General features: G+C 51.2%; 2 protein-coding genes across 3 annotated transcripts in view; one reads left to right on the plus strand and one right to left on the minus strand.

Annotated features, from left to right (window-relative positions):
• Positions 1 to 2,951: 2,951 nt before the first annotated feature.
• On the minus strand, positions 2,952 to 17,275 carry NCSTN (nicastrin). Its single transcript, XM_037506669.2, has 17 exons — positions 17,153 to 17,275; positions 15,897 to 16,001; positions 11,749 to 11,872; positions 11,414 to 11,535; positions 10,893 to 11,038; positions 9,765 to 9,915; positions 9,382 to 9,491; positions 8,981 to 9,133; positions 8,262 to 8,366; positions 8,007 to 8,084; positions 7,141 to 7,313; positions 6,354 to 6,456; positions 6,145 to 6,240; positions 5,791 to 5,878; positions 5,387 to 5,541; positions 4,949 to 5,161; positions 2,952 to 4,445 (listed from the first exon to the last, which is right to left on the minus strand). The coding sequence occupies exons 1-17, from the start codon at positions 17,232 to 17,234 to the stop codon at positions 4,323 to 4,325; spliced, it is 2,127 nt and encodes a 708-aa protein (XP_037362566.1). The 5' UTR covers positions 17,235 to 17,275; the 3' UTR covers positions 2,952 to 4,322.
• Positions 17,276 to 17,325: 50 nt separating this feature from the next.
• Positions 17,326 to 18,585, plus strand: part of COPA (COPI coat complex subunit alpha) — a 42,636-nt gene continuing 41,376 nt past the window's right edge. For both annotated transcript variants that reach the window (XM_037506667.2, XM_037506668.2), the window contains exon 1: positions 17,326 to 17,471. In XM_037506667.2, the coding sequence (XP_037362564.1) occupies positions 17,432 to 17,471 (40 nt within the window). In that variant the 5' untranslated portion in view covers positions 17,326 to 17,431. The remainder of the gene's footprint in view (positions 17,472 to 18,585) is intronic.

Raw genomic sequence — 18,585 nt, forward strand, 5'->3', positions numbered from 1 at the left:
CCCAGGCTGGAGGGAGGGAGAACCAGAAGTTGGGGGTGGTGGTGTCTGCTGTAAGAAGGCAGAAGGGGCCAGGTCCAGGGTGGGAGTGTGGACAGCTCTATGGTTTATTGCCATTTTGATTTTGCAGCATTTACTTTCAGACCCTTCCTCACCACTTCACCTCCATACAGCCTTCGAGGGAGTGCTGGGGAAGACACAGGCTGGTGTGTGGGGAAGATGTGGCTGGGCCCAGTCCTTAAGGGGGTTGGGGGGAGGGCCTGGAGGAGCTGGGAAGCAGTGGGTTTGGCAGGAGAGGGGGTGACATATGTGGGGAGCCCTGGGGACCCAACCAGGCAAGCGGCTGGCAGGGAGAACAGACAGTGTTAACCCTCGCTGTGCCATGCTGCCTGACCCTCCCCGGGTGTTATGTGGTGAAAGATTGGCTGGGCATGGGTGGCAGGAGCAAGGCAGCTAAGGGGCCTGGGTGGGAGCAGCTGTACGCCTGGGAATCAGTGCACATCTGGGATCTTCTTCCATCTTCAAAGTTCTCTCCTTGTCTGCTTCCACAGGATTCACAGGTCTGTCTGTCTCCACCTCTCTGCCTCTAGGTGACAGCGGGTCTCCACCCTGGCTAAGGACACAATCTGTCACTTTCTCTGCTGCCAGCCGGCTGGAAACCCCCTTTCAGAAAAGCCCTGAGCCCTCTCTCGCCCCTGGCCCCCCAGGCCTCATTGCCTTTGTCTCCTAAGGCCGCTCTCCTTTCTTCTTCCTCCCCACTCACCTCTCAGCTCTGAGCCCATCTCCAATCTCATTACTGCCTCCGACCACTGCTCCCCCAGCCTCTCCTCTTCCCTCCCCCCTCCATCTGTCCTCCAGCAGCTCTCCTCTTTGTGTCCACCCATCTGTCACCAGCTCAGCCTCTCCCTCCAGCCACACCCGCCTGACCATGCTCCCCTTGGGCCCAGCCCCCTGCATTCGGCCTCCAGGCTTCACTACTTCCCTTCCTTCTTTCATCTCAGTTTTCTTTCTTCCCTCCAATTTCTCTGACTCCTCCGCAGTGGGGTGGTGGGGCAGCAGCTAGCCGAGGCACAAACATTTGCACACAATTGCATCACCTCAGGTCTCCAGGGATACACATCCACTCTGCTCCCAGGTTTCCTGGGTTGGGGATGAGGCTGCAGGTGCCCCTCTCTTTAGCAGGAGCATGGGGGGGGAACCTCAGGAAGCCTGAGGCCTAACTAGATCAGGGTCTTTCAAAGGTCTCTGCCTCCCAAGTTCAACTCCAGCAGCTCCTGTCATATTTCTGCTGAGTGATAGGCCCCTTTTTACCACATTATACCAGTTTCCCCAAATTCCTACTGTCCCTGGGTTAGAGGACAATGAGCACCCCTAGGATCTCTGTAGAACTGACCCAGCACCATAGGAAATGGATGTCTTATCCCCCTTCATATCACCCCTGCACTGTGCGGCTGAAGAGGATGAGGAGTGGCTACTTAGGACTTGACTAGGATCAGAAGTAGGATCAGAGAGAAGCACCCCACCCCACCCCCACTACTCTCGGTACCTGGGAACCGGCCAAGAGCAGGGTACTCATCCGAAGTCGCACAGCATTTGTGGCACACCAAGAAATCTGGTCCCAAGTGCTCCAGTATTAGGAATCTCCTCCTTGCCAGCCCACTCCAGGCAGACCCTCCCTCTGCTTAGCGGACTTGACAGTGCAATTCCATGTGCTGTTGCTCAGTTGTTCTCTCACACCATGTCCCACCCTGCTATCCAGACTCTATATTTTGAGTCTCCAGGGAAGGCCCCGTATCTCAGCTCTTTACATGATGCTGGGTGCCTTGCCTAGAGTTGTGCTCAATAAATGTTTATTACACTGTGGCTGCAGACAGAAGAAACACCCTAGTCTCAGCTCTAACGTGCTGTGTGATCTTGGGCAAGCCACCTCACTCCTCTGGGCTGTTTCCCACACCAATCAAGTGAGTTAGGAGGTACACATTCATTCTAAGGTCTTATGATTTGGCCCCTCAAAAAAACCACAATCCTCATGAATAGGGTGGGTTCTTGGTACAGACACCAGACTGGCTGAAAATGCCTCCTCCTAGGGTGCACCTTTGGGAGCAGCAGCCTAGCTGTGGGAACATAAAAGAGCAAATCCTTAACTCACAGAAGCTGGAAAAAGGACAGCAGCTGGGGAAAGCCTTGGTCTGGAGGGCCAAGGTGTCACAGGGGTGAGAGGACCAGCTGGCCCCTGGGGTTAGTGGTGATTTTCTGGTTTCCCGTGGATGGGGTGGAAGAGGCATGACAGACACCAGCAATGGGCAAGGCGCAGAGAGGGAGGAAAGCCCGTTGGGGAGGGGGCTGGGAAATGACATATTTCAGATGGCCTGCAGCAAGTGGGAGAGGGAGGCTGAGGAACTGAGAAGCTTGTGGCCCCAAAATGCTGCCTGCCAAGGTCCTGTAGTCTCTAGGGAACAGGATTCACCTGGTGAAGAGCCAGACCTCAGGCTCAGAAAGGGGGCCTGAGGGTCAGGCCACCCACAGAGCATGACCTCTCCAAAGTTATACGAAGAGCCCAGTTTGGGGGACAGGTATCTGAAGGGTCTGCATCTGCACCTCCTTTCCAACCACCCATCCCTGGCGCTGCACAGCCCCCTACCTCCCCTTAATCCCCTCTCTGGTGGCAGCCACCTCCCTGCCTCTGGAGCAGCCAGCAGGATGCGGGAGCTCACTGTTCATCCGTTGGGAGACCCCTTGGCCGAGGGAGGCATGGAGGCAGCCCAGACGTGGCAGCTGTGCTCGGCTCCCTTCCGCCAGCAGAGCACACAGCCGCTCCAGCTCAGAGGCAGGGGAACAGCAGGGTGCCTATCCACACCTCAGAACCCCAAACCTGCCCGAGGGAACTTGGAGAGAAACCTCCAGAAAAACCACCATCTCTCAGCAGGGTATAGAAAGGTAAATAGCCCAAGTAGGGGCCTAAGGGGAGCACCCAAGGGCTAGTCCCGCATCCCCTACTGCCCTCAGGACTGGGAGAAAACTGGCTTCAGCTGTGCTCCTATGACTTTCTTTCCCTTCAGTGACTCCAACATTTAGCAATTCTGCTCTATTTTGGAATTTTGTCTCCACAAAGGCCCAAGGAGTTAGACACTCTCCAAAGACCAGAGGCTCTCTTTCTAGAAGTATCCAAAACAGTTCTTGTCTGGTCTGTGCAATACCCACCACAATCAATAGAGAGCCCAAAGGTCTTAGTGGGCCGTACTCCCAGCCCATCCTGCCGAACCTAAGGTTCAGGCACACAAGAAACTCCAAATCCCTAACACGGCTGGGCCTCTGCTCAGCTCTGTGCTTCCACCCAGGGACTCTGAGGTGCAACCCCAATGCTTCTAGGTGGCTGAGCCCCCTAACTTACTACTGTAAGTGTCCCACTTATCATACTGCTCACACCTGGTGGTGTCTATCTGTCTCTCCCCTCAAGGGTCAGAGTGGACTCCCTCACCAATGTACTCTGGCCAGTCTGAGCAAATAAACACTCATCTAATACGAAGGAGGACAAACTATGCTAACACTGTTCTTACAAGAAAAACTGGGTGGACATACTACCTTTGACAGAGCTTTCTATGGGCCTCTGGAGACCCAGGAGTGAGTGTGTGAGGTGACAATTTCATGACTTCCAGTCCAGAAAAAACAGGTAACGGTACACGTTGTGTGGGACCTATTTTAACGAAACTTGCTATTTATATATTTACACCCAAAACAAGGTGGGGGGACCCAACAAAAATAGATATTACAGCGTAGTAAAAATGATGACCAAGCACTGTGGGCTGGAGGTTGCACACCCACCCAGCAGCGTGCCCACACTGCTGTGCCATCGAAGGGCCTGGAGGAGGACAGTGAGAAGGGATGTAGGCTGGGCCTGTGGTTCCTCATCCTCCTGGGGCTTGTTCCTGGCTTCAGCCCAAGTTCTTCTCCCTGATCAGGAGGGTGGCAGGGTAGGGCAGGCGTGGGGGTTGGGGGCTTGGACAGGACAGATGTAGGATAGAAGAGTGCCGAGAAAAAGAGGACGTTAAGGTGGGAATTAAGGGAGTCAAATAGGAGCATGTGCTTCTATTTGTGATCCCGGAATGCAGTGGGGGAGAAAGAGGAGAGTGAATGGCAGCCAGGAGGGGAGCTGGGGAGGGCGACTTGTTTATCTCTCACAGTCTCTTGCTGGCAGTCCCACCTCTCTGTTAGACCCAGGCTGAGCCAGGCCTAGAGATTCCAGTGACAAGCTAGTGGCTTCTGTCCCAGCGGGACAGTGACCAGGAAGTGAAGTGCAGAGCTGGCAGGACAACCTGGAGTCCACCTCAGTAAGACACGGCTCCCGGCTCCCGGGGAGCAATGAAGAGGACGTCAGCTTTGGCATTGATGCAGTAGGTGACAACGAGCGAGAAGACAAGGATGCCGAAGCCCACCATCAGGGTGATGAACTGTGGGGGCAGGGAGAGGGTGCTCTCAGAACTCAGTGCAGTTGGGGTAAGGCTCCGGGACTGGGGGCCAGGGCACTGGGACTCTGAAGGGGGCGAGAGCACCATGGATTGGGCCATCGCAGGCAGTGCTTCCCCATTTGAAAAGTGAATTCTAGAGCCTCTGGTCAGCTTCCGTTTTGTATGACTTAGACGTAAGCATCCGACTGTAGGGCTCGAGACTAATGCCTCTGGCAATGCCCTCTCACTTACCTGTGACAGGAATCTAGTATTAGAGGGACCCATCCCTAGGGTGCCGGGAGAGCCCGGGGGCAGCCTATGGAGGGCGATTGGGTCCCTGGAGTGAAGAGCAACCCCCTGGGCCCAGAATGAAGTTTCTAACTACCAGGGAAAGCAAGCCTCCTCATGGGCCGCCCTGGTTCTCAAGGGATGGATGGGGCAAACAAGAGAAGGGACAAGAGCAGGAGGAGGTGACGTGGCCTCTGCTATCTTCTCTCCCCCCTCACCTCAAGCTCCTTGCTGGCTATCAGAAATATCCGGGCACTGATGTCCTTCCAGCGGCTCTCTGTCCATGTAGAGTATTCTGTGGAGCCCCACTGCCTCAGTTCAAAGGCAGGGGACAAGGCCCTGGCCAGCCGTGCCGTGGAACGCACACAGTGGGGCAGCCGCTCTGTCCCATTGGAGTCCAAAGGACCCTGCACCCACGAGTATTCATACAGCTGCAAAAGAAGACAGACCACAGCACGGGCTGTTGCCTTCCCTCACATCTTTCCCCAGATGGCGTGCTCCCACCCAGGCTTCTGTCTCTTCAACTCTTAGTCGAAGGGCTGCATCCCCCCGCCCACCTCTCCATCCCAATCTCCTGGGTCCAAGTGGGCCAGGAGACTATCCCACATTCCCCAGAAAGGGCCCCACAGGCACCACCGACACCCACTGCCACTCACATCCTTGTTCTCAGTGGGGACTTTACTTGGGTCCTGACACTGCTCTCGAGTAAGGTCGACCACCATGCCAGTCAGGTTTGCCAGGGCGTACTGCACAACGTACGTAGTGTTGGTGGGGCTGGAGACAGCGATGTAGTGCTGCAGAGGCCCGTCCCCTGTAGAAGAGCAGAGGGCAGGAAGGTGGGTGGGTAGAAGGACGGATGCAGGTAGGAATGATCCAAGATTGGCAGGAGTCCGAGAAAAGGGTAAGAGGAAAGGATCCAACAAATATCAGGGAAAGGAAAGGAAAAGGGTAGAAAAGAAAATAGAGAGGAAAAGGGGAAAAAAGTAAAGATTTAAACAAAAAGACTTTTCTTCTACTTCTTTTCTGGGCTAAGGGTCCCACCCCCACACCAGCTGCTTACCCAAGTAGGCACGTAGGTCTTGCCTGAGGATGGACTGGAACCAGGAGTTATTGGCTCTAACCAGGAACCCATAGAGCAGGCGGGTGACCTACGATTGGGACAGAGACAAGAGTACTTGGAATTGAGTCCAGAGAGAGTTATCAGTGATGATCCATCGAGGGTGGGACCCAGACCTGCTGGGCTTGGGAGGCAGTGGCTGGCTCACTGGGTGCTCATAGGCCCACCCAGAGCTCTCTGCCTCAGAAGTCCCCACTGGCTGTACAGGCATGCCAAACTCCATGCTGGGGGACTTATGGGATAGGGCAGCTGCTGTGTAGTTGGGGACAGCAGAAGTCAGCGCCTGCTCACTCTTACCGTGTGGGGATCAGCCTGGATGGAGTCTGTGAAGTTGGTGCCTCCTGCAAGCTGGTACAGGGCGCGTCCCAGCAGCGTGGCCACATCTGCCAGGGCCTGTGGCAGTGATAGGAGCTGAGTGGTCATCCCTCTACCCAAGATCTGATACTCTAACTCTCTTCCCTGCTCCCACCAGGCCCCAGCCAGGCCTCCCCTGCCTGGTGAGCTACCTTGGCAGTGTCTGTGACCACATTCAGGTCCTCTTCTGGGCTCTTCCCTTTGGGATAGCTGATGTTGATGTTCTCAGCAGTGTCGTAAATGCTCTGGTAATAACTGCCAGGAAAGCAAGCATCAACCTAGCCACACTCTGTGCCCCTGCCCCCTCCCTTCTCAAGTGCCCCCCATGTGCCCTCAAGCACTATTCATCCAGGGGCATAGAGCCAGGAGGTGGGGAACAGGGAGGTGAATGGGGATTGGGGGTTATCAGACAGAAACTTCTCTGACAGAAAGGTAGAAAAGACCAGGGAGAGGGAAATCTCTTCCTCTCAAAGACTGTTTAAACAAGGGAAACACCTGTGTCTTTGGGGTGGTGATGGAGGACAGCTAAGATGACACTGAGAGTCTGCCACACAGTGTCAGAACACCTGACTGTTCCAAAGGATGGCTTGAGTAGCCACGACAGGATTAATAGGTACCAGGACCAGGTCTGCTCACAGATCTATACTACCACCAGGTCAACCACCTTGGTGCTCCTGGGGGAGCTACAGGAGGTGGAACTTAGGAAAGGGATGAGGACAGCCCCCCAGCCTTTACCATCAAAAAATGCTGCCCACAGAATCAATCCAAAAATGTTCAGGGCCTCCCCGGTGGCGCAGCGGTTGAGCATTGGGTTGCGAAGCTGCCCACAGCCTCTGCAGTGCCGGTTCCATCCCCGGCCGCTGGGGGGAGGTGTGGGGAGAAGGAACCCAGAAGACAAAACAGACTCTTCAAGGAAAGGAAGAGGCTGGTGCTCCTTACCGGTTATGGAAGGCAGCAGAGTGGTCCGTAAGGACAACGCCAGAGATATTGCGAGCCCGGAGAAACCGCTGCAGGGAAGATGGTGGGAGGGGTTGGGACTGGTTGGGTCTCTTGAGGACCACGGTAGGGACACCAGTGGCACTGTTGTTCAGCGTGTTCAGAAGTGCCTCCACCTGGGGAGACAGGGAGAGATGGCAGCCAGGATGAGAAGCAGAAGGTCTCGATTAGGAATGAAATGCTCAAATCCCCTGCTTAGGGGACTGGCCTGTTACCTGAGACCTAACCCTCAAGTCTTTGGGAATCAGGATTCTAAAATTCCTGTAGCTCTCACCATCCTTTCTAGGGTAGGAAACTATGCACAAAGAAGGCTAAAACCTGTGTTTTCATCTCTGTAGGTAAACCCGCTGTTCCCAGGTTTATCCTAGCTTCATGGACACATCACTTGTCTCTTGTGCAGAACTAGATACAAACAGTGGACAACACTGTGCTGATGCTGCACAGGAGTCCAGATAGGGTGGTGCCCATGGAGGGAAACAGGCTTTTCTGAAGCTAGATGTGAGGGCAGGAAGGGTCTCGAACAGCAGTGAGAATGGTGGGGCTGGCATGGCCAGGCAATGGGTAGGGATTTCCAGGCAGCAGGGAGGAAAGGGACCATGACAGTCCTTAATGGGCACAGGCCCATCAGACAGCTGCCCATCCCAAGAAATGATGCTGCTGAGCTCACAGTCTGTCGAGGAGTTGGAGCAGCCATACTGTCCATCCTTTACCCAACACCCAACCTAGAGTGCTGTCTCACAGGCCCTGGTGGGCATGGTGCTCCCATTCCCAAATGTTGAATAGACAGTGAGGAGAGATGCTCAGTTTACCTGCTTCTGCACAGAATCATTTTTCTGAGACATGGGGTCTGTGTGCATCCAAAGCTCTAGTGAATTTCTTAGGGCCACCTGGGTGGAGGATAAAGAAGCCACATTTATATTCAGTCCCCCGTATTAGCCCATCCTGGGAGAAAGGAGTGGGCTCAGAAGAGGAGTCAAGGAAGAGGAGGTGATACCTGCAGAACGGACAACAGAACAAAGGAGGACCTCTATGTGGAAGGAGGACAGAGGACCTGGGCTGCCCACCTGTCCCAGCTCCACAAAGGAGTCGATGTTCTCCAGCTGCACAGGAAACTTGCCCTTCTCCATGTCGTAGACCATCCTTGAGCTACCGATGTAGTCAAATGTTTCCTGAGGGTAGAGATTGGGGGAGGGACAGATTCCAGAGGGTCAGGGCAGCTGTGGTTCCTTAAGGTCAGACCATCAAAGCTTTGAAGGCTGCATCTCATGGCATTTCACTGCTGGCCGGCTCTCAGTCATGTGACCAGCTTTCTTCCCCTCTCACTGTCCAGCTGGGACTGTCCCTCACACATGCATCACAGGGCTTCCCGAGCCCAGAATGATGAGGGCGGCCTCCGTCAAAGCCTGAGGCAGATATCAGCTGTTCCACGCCCCTTGATTCTCCCCTACCCGCCAATGCAGCCAGGACTGCTTTTCCTTATTCTGGGCCAGGCTGGAGGGGTCCAGTGGAGGGATAAGAGCCTTGGGGATCTTGGGTGAAGGTGCCAGTAAAGGGGTCCAGAGAATAAAAAAAGATACTGAAAATAGATTCTATTAAGGGGGAGGGAGAGCTGGCAGTCCACCAACTCCAGGTCAGGGCACAAGTGTTTGAAATGGGGGACTTGAAGGGAAACATATGAAGATGGGTATAGAAGCTCTCAGCTGAGTAACAACTTGGGTCAGTGATGAGAAGTCACAGCCACTCCCACTTTATCCAGCCCCTACCCCCACCCCAGCACCCTTACCCCTTGAAAGAAGACAAACATGACATTGCGGGGCAGGGTGGTCACATCAGGGGCCTTCTGCAAAGCTTCCGCTGCAGCCAGCTGGGTGACAAAGGAGGCAACTGTGCTTTCAGCCCCAGGGGCCACATTCCAAAAGAAGGATCGGCTGTCCAACTGGTGTAGAAAAGCAGGGGGCAATGTGGAAATGGAAATTAGGACCAAGCCCTACTCACCATCCTGGCTAGCCAAGAGAATACACACTTCCTGGGGTGACTAGCTAGGATGACTGCCAGGACTAGAGGCCAACAGCCCACCCCACTGCACCAAGGCTCCCAGGCAGCAACTCTGAAACCTGATAGGCCTGAGGAAGGCCTGCCAGCCCTTCTGCGCAGCCTAGCCACGCAGTCAGGGCCAACACTCACCCGGGTGGCAGCAACCACAACCCTGTTCTCTGGCTCCAGGGTCCCTGATGTATTTATAGGCCGGAGCATGCTCCATACGTTGTAGTCAGACAGAGGGTCACACACAATCTCTAAACAGGACAAACAGTGAGTCAATGGGAGATGGGGACAGGGAGAGGGTGGGTAAGAGACAGAGAAAGCAGGAAGGCCCCTGTGACCCACTGACCAGCACCCCAGGAGCCATCTTCTCTCCCTCTGCTGCTCCAGGTTGGCTCTGCCACAGCCTCCACCAACCATACAACAAACTGTCTCAATGCCCAGAACTGTTTCTTCTACTCTTTTACCCAGTGTGCCCTGCTGGTGCCCAGCCCCCTCTTCTCCCTGGGTGGTCCCTGGCGTCCCACCTGGGTTGATGCTGAAAGTGCTCTGGATGGAGCTGCGCCGCATGCAGGTGACAGTGCTGATGACGGCGTGCATGTGTGAGAAGAGCTGCATGGCACACAGGGGGAAGGTGGGCGCAGAGCCGTTCTGACCCAGGTTGTGGTCTCGATAGCACTGCAAGGGAGACAGTCCACTGAGCAGCAGCCTGGAGCCCCACTCCATCCTTAAACCAGGCCCACATCTGTCCCTGATCTACATTTGTCCACACACAACACAAATGCTGTAAGGTCAAAGATACAGCTTGTCAGGAGGTGTGAAGGGGCAGACTTGGTGACTAAGTGGGGGTGGGTGGAATTCCCTCATCCCAAACAGCCCAGCCCAGTCTGGACCTTAGTCACTGCTCCGAGTGTGATAGGCTATAAAGTGCACAGAACTGGAGACCAAAGCCAAATTTGAGCTGGTTTGAAATCAACTCACCATGTAACTTTAGACAAATCTCTTAACTGCTATGTGTCAAAACAAAGCAGTGTGACCAGAATTAGAGAATATTATAGCTAAAGGAACTTCAGAACTTACTGAACCAACTCTCTCAATTCCAAGTCCAATGCTGCTCTTTTTTACCTAATTGGGTTTTTTTTTTTTTTAATTTATTTTATTCATGTACGCATATAAGAACTGGGGCTCAGCGGGTGAGAGGATTCACCAGCGACAGTCGGGAGCAGAACATGCAGATCTACTGAAATTCACTGCTGAGGGGAGCAGCAGGAGAGTCAGGAGAGGTCTGCTGCACCATGTGGGTCACCTCCCTGGCTGGGGATCGAACTCATGTTGCAGTGGCTGGTGATAGCTTGGTAGCACTACTTTAACCCCTGCGCCACCAGGGAGGCCGTGACTGGGGTTCTTAACAAGGGGTTATATATATACCTTGTCTCACATTAAATATCCTTTACATTTTTTTCAGTCTAAATCCTGTAATGCCATGATACCAGACTGGAGAGAAATGGCAAAGGGGGGGGAGGGTGAGGGAAAAGAAGCGTCTTTGCTCTTCATAGAGCTTCTGTCTTTCAGAGGGTACACTGGTAGATTGGACCCCCAGACAGGAGAACCTGGATAATAATACTGGGGCTGCTTGGGGCCAACGCAGTCATTACCTGCTTGATGACTTTGGTTTCATTTTCATCTTCTAGAAGAAAGATGGGGAAACTAAAATCTTCATAGGCCAAGCCATCACCCAGAGTATTCCACACCACTTCTTTGCAGTGAGCAAACTCTGGTCCATAGGAGCTTGAGTAAATGCCTGAAGGGGGGAAGGAGATACCAAGTACTTAGAGACCTCATAGCTTTTAAGGCAATGGCAGCATTGGGACTAAGCGGTCCAGAGGAACTGACTCAAAGAAGCAAGCATCTCACCTATGGTCAAACAGGCACTAGTAATAGGGAGCCCCTGACTGTGCAATTAGGGGTCTGCACATGTGCCACAAAGGGAGGAGGGAAGGTCAGCGGAGGAGTGGGAAGCAGGAGAAGGAAGGCATGAGTGGCAGAGACTAAGAAACACCATCTTCTGTTTGGGAGTCAGCTGCTCACACACATAAAGACACACACACACACACACACACAAAGCAACAATGAGCTTCAAGTGACACCAGTTCCCCTGATCCTCTAAGGCTCTTACCAAACCCATCATTGGGGCACTGCACACTGGGCGAGAAGCCGGTGGCCGGGCTGGGCTTGGCCAAGGATACTGCGAGTCCGGCAATTCGGGTGTTTTTCCCCTTCAGCTTATCCATCAGATCCCTACATTAAGGAGGGAGTACCATGAAGAAAAACAGGAAGGTATCTGGTAACCTGCTATGCTGCCCTAAGAGTGGAAACCAATGTCACACTGGTTTGATTTGTTTCTTACCTTTCCAATCTCTAACTTCTGGGTGACCCAATCTGAGCTCAGGACTCAAACTCATTCATTCTGTGTGAGGGATGTGTGCACCCCTACAGGTACTCCTGTCTCACCTGGTGAAGAGTGTGCCCTCCAGCAGCACCACATATGGGGGGTTGGGGCCATCTGTCAGCACCCACTGCAGGTCTTCCGCCTTCTCCACCACGTGGATAACTCCTGTGTCCCCACTGATGGAAGCTGCCAGGACAGACAGTGAGGGTAAAACTCTCACAGGTGACAGTTCTGATTTTGCCTCCCTGATTCTGCAGGCCTTTTATCCCCCAGGGATGTCACAATCCACTGGGGCTAGTGCAGTTGCCTCTGCCCTTGAAGGCTGAACTGCCCCACAGAATGGGGGACAAAGGAAAGGAGCTCAAGAGGACTGCTCAGCAGAGGTCTGTTCACTCAATGTCAGAAAGGCTCTCTAATCCTCACTGTCTTGCCAAAGTGTTTTCCTAATTTTCACACCTTGATTTTCTTCAGGAAATGGCAGGTTCTAGGCCTCTAGCTTGGAGTTCTAGACTGAATTTTCCACTGTAAAACTGCACATTTCCTCGGGCCTAGCAGCCTTCCTGCCTCTCCTTCCTTTTGTCCTATTTGGAAATGACTTTACTTGCTTTGGGCCAGTTTTAGGTAAAGTTAATCAAAAATTCTGAGATCTTGAAAACAGTGCTTCCTAACTCATAGGCCTGGCATGAGTTAAGAGATGTGTGACTACTGACTCCCATCCTTTTCGGGTAAGTCTGGTTACCCCTAGCCAGGAGCAGCCTTGTTCGTTATCCCAGGATGTCCTTTCTGTATGTGCTAGGATGTTCCTAGCAGGCTAGCAGGCTATACAAATAACATCTGTGTGTCTCTGATGTGAAAAGACTGGGAAGCACTGCACTAGAGGATGGATGTCCCTGGTTCAGAATGTCTTGACTTCTATGTAACAACATCCCTCAACTTCCTTGAGATAGATCTGTGTTCATCCCTCTTCTCCTCACTCAAAAAAGGAGGTGCCATTCATAAATTGTTTTGGGCAGCAGTTCTCACCCTGGCTGTGTATCAGAATCATTTTGGTGTTTCAAAAAATACAGATGCCTGGGCTTTACCTTCCATCTACTAAATTAACATCTCAAAAGGTGAGGCCAGCTATGTGTATTTTCAAAGCACACCACCAGTGGTTCTTTATTATACACAGCATGAGAATTATGGCTCTAGAACAAGGCACTGAAAAAATCATAATACACATGAAACAAAACCCATAAGTACTTTTCAACTGCCAGCAAAGTTAGAATTTTTCTCCCTTGGCATCTGGTAAAATCTAGACATGGAAACAGGTCTCCAACTTTCAACTAAATCTTATATGTAGTCAAAACTTAATAAGCTCATGTTGGCAGTGATAATCAGCTACAGGGGAGTATCAGAAACTGGAATAACTTCAGTAAAAATCTAGTTACAAATGGCAGTTGTAAATAAAACAACAGCATTTAAAACATGGGAAAAGGAAAAGCTAGCCTGGCAAATAAAATATATATAACTTCAGTTCCAAGGAGGAAAGCAAGCTCTGACAATAGACGGAAAAATCCTGGAGTCTAACCTCGGTTCCAGTCACTGCCAGTGTCATCTCAAGCACCATACTTACTTTCTCTGGCAACTTTTCCACCTCTATTTATCTCATACCATGGGAACAGATTACAAAAGGAAATAAAATGAATGAAGGAAAGGAAAATTACTCGTTGTTCCTTTTGCATACTTTCAAAGGGTCCACTGAAACAAGGTATGATAATAAAAAATTAAGCCATTATAATCAGAAAATCTTTCTCCTCAATTTATCACGTTAGCAACTCTAATTAAAGAGGGCACGGCTTGCTCAGGACAAACAGATATGATAAAGTCAGACCTACAATAAACAGGTTAAAAAGGAAACAAGATCTTAATGAAGAAGCAGAGTCCAGCCCCACCCCTGTTTCTCTGCGTTTGGCTTCATTTTCTTTTTTTTTTTTTTTTTAAATATATATATTTTTTTTTTATAGAGGCATGTTTTATTTATTTATTTGTGTTTGTTTCTTTGTTTATACATGCACTGGGTACAGTCAGAAGTGCGGGAGGGTGAGAGAATTCACCAGAGCCAGAGCAGGGAGCAGAGCAGGCAGAAGGACTGAAGTACACTGCTGAGGGGAGCAGCGGGCGGCAGGAGAGGTCTGAGCGCCATGTGGGACCCTCCTCTGGTGGCCGGGGAGCAGCTGGGGATCGAACCGGCGCCGCAGAGGCTGCGGGCAGCTTTGCAACCCAGTGCTCAACCGCTGCGCCACGAGGGAGGCCCCTGGTTTCATTTTCTAGAGGCTGCTTTGCACACTTTCATGGTTGTTCTAAGAACATTATAGTCCATGACTCATCCCCAAAGGGGGAATCTTAGAGCCTGGCTCCAGGAGGATGGGGGCCTACCCTTTAGCACCAGACTGGTGCTCCAACGAAATTAGCAGTCTGCTCTCAGCCCACACAGATCTCTTCTACCCACAAATGCAGTGCAAGAATCAAGTCCAACAAATCTTTCACTTGGAGCTGTTTGGAACCAGATATCCTACTCCCAAGCACATCCTGTAGCAGGCATGGACATGAGATAATCAACAGAGTACAAAGTTCAGGGGAGGAAAGCAGAAAAGCAGTAACCACCACCATGAGCAAGCCCTTCACTTCCAGAGTATTAGTTTTCTTCTTCTAAGTGCAGAGGTTCAGACAACCATACAGTACTGGTGAGTCCACATTAAGCACTCAGCATCCTCACCAAACAGCTAATAAAAGGCAATTTGATTTTGAGTGTGGTACAGGTATAGTCTAACCATTTCTACAAAAGTAAACTGAAATTCAGAGACCAATTTGATGATGAAAAAACCACGATCAGACCTTAAGTTCCTGCCTCCCTACAAAGCTACATTCTGACAAAGCTTCTATCCCCAGAAGAACTGAGTCTGAAGACAGCAGATTAGCAGCAGAGGGAATGGGATTCAGCCTTCAGATCTCAATTTTCCCTCCTTTTATAGTTTTATAGCCATGTTGTGATGATACCCTGATTTGGAGCACATTACAAAGCATAAAAACAAGTCCCCACACTTCACTAATTCCTCTTGCAACTATATGATTTTCTCAATGCCTTCTCTTCAAACAGTTCATTTAATGGCCTTACAAAAGCACATTTCATCCCAAAAAGATGAGTGGGGGCAGTGGGATATGAAATGTCTTTCTGCATTAAAAACAGGATAGTTTTTTACTTGACCTACTGGGTGGTTAAGAATCCTACCTTAGGGGCCTCCCCAGTGGTGCAGCGGGTTGAGCGCAGCACTGTGAAGCTGTCCGCAGCCTCTGGAGCACGGGTTCAATTCCCAGCCGGCTGGCCAGGGAGATACCCACATGGCACAGCAGACCTCTCTTGTCATGCCCACTGCTCCCCTCAGCAGTGTATTTCGGCCCGAGTGCCTGTTCTGCTCCCCGCTCTGTCTCTGGTGAATCCTCTCACCCTCCTATGCCTCTGGCCTGTACCCCAGTTCTTGCATAAAAATAAATAAATCTTAAAAAAAAAAATCCTGTCGGGCCTCCCCGGTGGCGCAGCGGTAGAGCGCTGGGTTGCGAAGCTGCCCGCAGCCTCCGCGGCGCCGGTTCGATCCCCAGCTGCTCCCCGGCCACCAGAGGAGGGTCCCACATGGCGCTCAGACCTCTCCTGCCGCCCGCTGCTCCCCTCAGCAGTGTATTTCGGTCCTTCTGCCTGCTCTGCTCCCTGCTCTGGCTCTGGTGAATTCTCTCACCCTCCCGCGCTTCTGACTGTACCCAGTGCTTGTATAAACAAAACAAACAAACAAATAAATAAATAAATAAAAACATGCCTCTATTTAAAAAAAAAAATACTGTCTTAGAACTTGGATCACTGGGGCGCTAATCCTAGCTTCATCACTTATTACCAAAATGACCTGGGAAAAGACACCCTCCTTCTCTGTTTCCTTGTTTATAAAGTGGATAGCAAGAGCAGCTACTTCATGGGCTGCCAGGTTAAACAAGATGCATGTGTAAGGTGCTGAGTGGGCAGTTTAATGATCTTGCCTGGTTTGACAGAAGGTTCTTTATCACTTCAAACCTATAGAGTCTAATTTGTGGCTGAGATTTCCAAGGCACAACTTGGATCTTAATGTATAGGGCACAGACAGAAATATCAATGGGCACAACACAAATCCCAACTTCAACTCACACTGGCAGCCAATCTGATGAGTAGCATTGAGCAGACGAACACAGGGAGCTGTTTTATTTAAGGGGATGTAGATCTTCCTCTCCACTGAGTTTCCCCAGCACAAACCTGATCAGAAGAGGAAAAAATGTTAGAAGAAACTGAACCATCAGTAGAAGTTACTAGCTCACCTCAACGATGATATCATTCAATATCATAATTTCTAAAATGGGGCTGATGCCCATTCTTCCCACTTCTGGGCACACAATTAAGAACAGATACATTCATCCATTTATGTGCCTCACAGAGTTACTAAGAATTGCACACAGTAACTGACAAAGAAGATAAAAGAGAGAAAACTTGATTTGCCAAAAGAAAGGCATTTAACTTGCAGCTTCTCGTCGCATGGACAACTGCAATGTTGCAGTAGTATGTAAATTGGTATGCTAGTAATATGTATATTACTAATAAGCTGATACAGATGCCACTCTAAGAATAGAAATCATGACAAAAATCTTCCTGGGGCATTCTTCCATGAGTGTGAACACACCTGTCATAATCTAACATCAGCATGTCACTTCGTGAGGTCACTGTGGGGCACCTACAGCATCTCCTTTTGGGATTTTTAAAGAAGATGTGAATTTGGGGAGACTCAGTCACAGTTATCTATAGCCACGTTTGCACTTTAGGGTCTCAACAACGAGAAAGGCAAAACGATGTGTGCAACAAGCAAACAGCACACAGAGATAACCTCCTCCCTTATTTCACTTCTGAACAGCTAAAAGTGGCCATACCCCACCTCAGGTTCACTTTACCCATGGAGGCAGAGGCCAGTATGCCAGTTTAGGTGGAATGAAGAGAGAAGGAACAAGGACCCAACCCCTTGAAGCGGCTGTAGCCCCCAAACTAGGGACTCCCCTTAAAACCTCACTGCTGGGAAAACGCTGGACCCAGACACCTGTCTTTGTGATTGCGGGTGGGGTGCTAGGACTAAGGGGATAAGGAGGCGCTGGACTCACGGGGAGTTGTGCTGAGGGCGAGAAGGGGCCTGAACACAATGGGGCAGTTGGCTGGAGGCGGCAAGAGGGCTGGAGGAAGAGAGGACAAGTCGCGCTCCGCAGGAGAAGGGGACAGGCCACTGGGGAACTTCAGTTGCGGGAACGAAAGAGACAGGGAAGTTAAGGGCGGGGAACTGGGGGGGCCAAGGGACCAGCCGGGATGGCGCTGCGGTGAGCCAGTAGGAGCTTTTCACAGAGTGAGTTCTCAGCGGGGAGCCTCACCTGCCAGCAGGACGCAGAATGACAGAAGGCGAAGGCCACAACTGCCCCAGCTGGCCGTGGAGCCGCCCCCAGCTGCGGCCATCTTGCTCTCGGAGCGGAAGCGGCGGTCCCCGGGCTGCAGGCCTCTCTAGGACACACCCGACGTCTCTGTGGCCGGGACTCAGGACCCGGAAGTCTGTGTCTGGAACTTCCGGCACGGAGGGCGCTGACGTGGAGGGTAGCGGAGTCCAGCGGGGCGGCGGCGCCTCGGCTTAGCCCCTCGGAGCCAAGGCCGGCGAGATGCTAACCAAGTTCGAGACCAAGAGCGCGCGAGTCAAAGGTAGCGGCGAGGACGAAGGGGAAGCCAGAGGCTGGGTGCCCGGGACGTGCTGTCAGGGGAAAGGGCGCGGGAGGAAGGCCTTTTTCCCGGCGTTTCCGTGGGACCCCCGGCAAGACCCCCTAATTCGGGTAGTATCCGCCCAGTGTGGACCCCGCGGTCCGCCTCCGGTTCTTCCCCTTCTTCCCGGGCCTATTTTCCAACCTTGTTTTTTTCCCAGGACCGGTGACCGCGAAGTGGGGAGTCGCCTTAGGGGGTTGTGAGGGGTGGCTGTGAGGGGTGACGTCTGCCTTTCGATCCAAGTCAGTAACAGTTTTGGAGTCCAGCACTTGCCGTCTCTCTCTATGGGGCCCTGGCTGCACCGCATCAGGATACGTTGTTTCCACTGTTAATAGGACGTTGAAGCCTGTAACTCCGAGGTCTGAGATTGATAAAGTTGCCAGATAAAATATAGCACACCTAATTAAATCTGTTTCAGATAAACAGCACATAGATTTTGGCATGTTTCATTGTTTATCAGAAATTAAAATTTACCTAGGCATCTTTGTTTTTACTTAAATATGACAACTCTAGAATTTGAGTATCAGTGAATGGGAGTAGAGGGCAAATGGGGTTAATCTCTTGGAATATTAGAATGGAAAAGGCAGAGAAATAAGATCTCCTTAAACTTGGAAAAAATACATGCCTTGAATATTTAGTGATAGTCTATAGTCAATACTAGTAATATCAATAATTGCTAATATTAAATATTCAAATGTTTAGTATGTGGCATAGCAAAGTGCTTAGGAACTTGGTCTTTGAAGTCAGATGGACCTGCTTTGGAATCCTGAAATGTTTACTAACAAACTAAATGTTCACTCACCTTGAGTGACTTTCCTAACCTTTCTAAATCTGTCTCCTCATTTGTAATATGTGAATAAGCAACATTCTCTTACAGAGGGAATCAAGATGAGGGGGTATATGAGAAAAACTTATTATAGTGCCTGGTGTAGAATGAGTAACCCAAAAACTGGAAGCCATTTTTAAAGATTTATTTATGTATGCAAGAGCTGCGGTGTAGGCCAGAGGTGCAGGGAGGTGAGAAGATTCATCGGAGACAGAGTGGGGAGCAGAACAG

This window comes from Talpa occidentalis, unplaced genomic scaffold (assembly GCF_014898055.3).
Source record: "Talpa occidentalis isolate TD23 unplaced genomic scaffold, MPIMG_talOcc4v2.1 talOcc4.12, whole genome shotgun sequence".
NCBI classification, from domain to species: Eukaryota; Metazoa; Chordata; class Mammalia; order Eulipotyphla; family Talpidae; genus Talpa; species Talpa occidentalis.

Bases quoted from the DNA above. Each gene is read 5' to 3' on its own strand.
- NCSTN (XM_037506669.2), bottom strand. From the start codon at position 17,234: ATGGCCGCAGCTGGGGGCGGCTCCACGGCCAGCTGGGGCAGTTGTGGC. The intron at 16,002-17,152 runs GTGAGGCTCCCC...TCTTCTGATCAG, and splicing joins ATTCTGCGTCCTGCTGGCAG to GTTTGTGCTGGGGAAACTCA. The intron at 9,134-9,381 runs GTGAGTGTTGGC...TTTCTACACCAG, and splicing joins TTGTGGTTGCTGCCACCCGG to TTGGACAGCCGATCCTTCTT.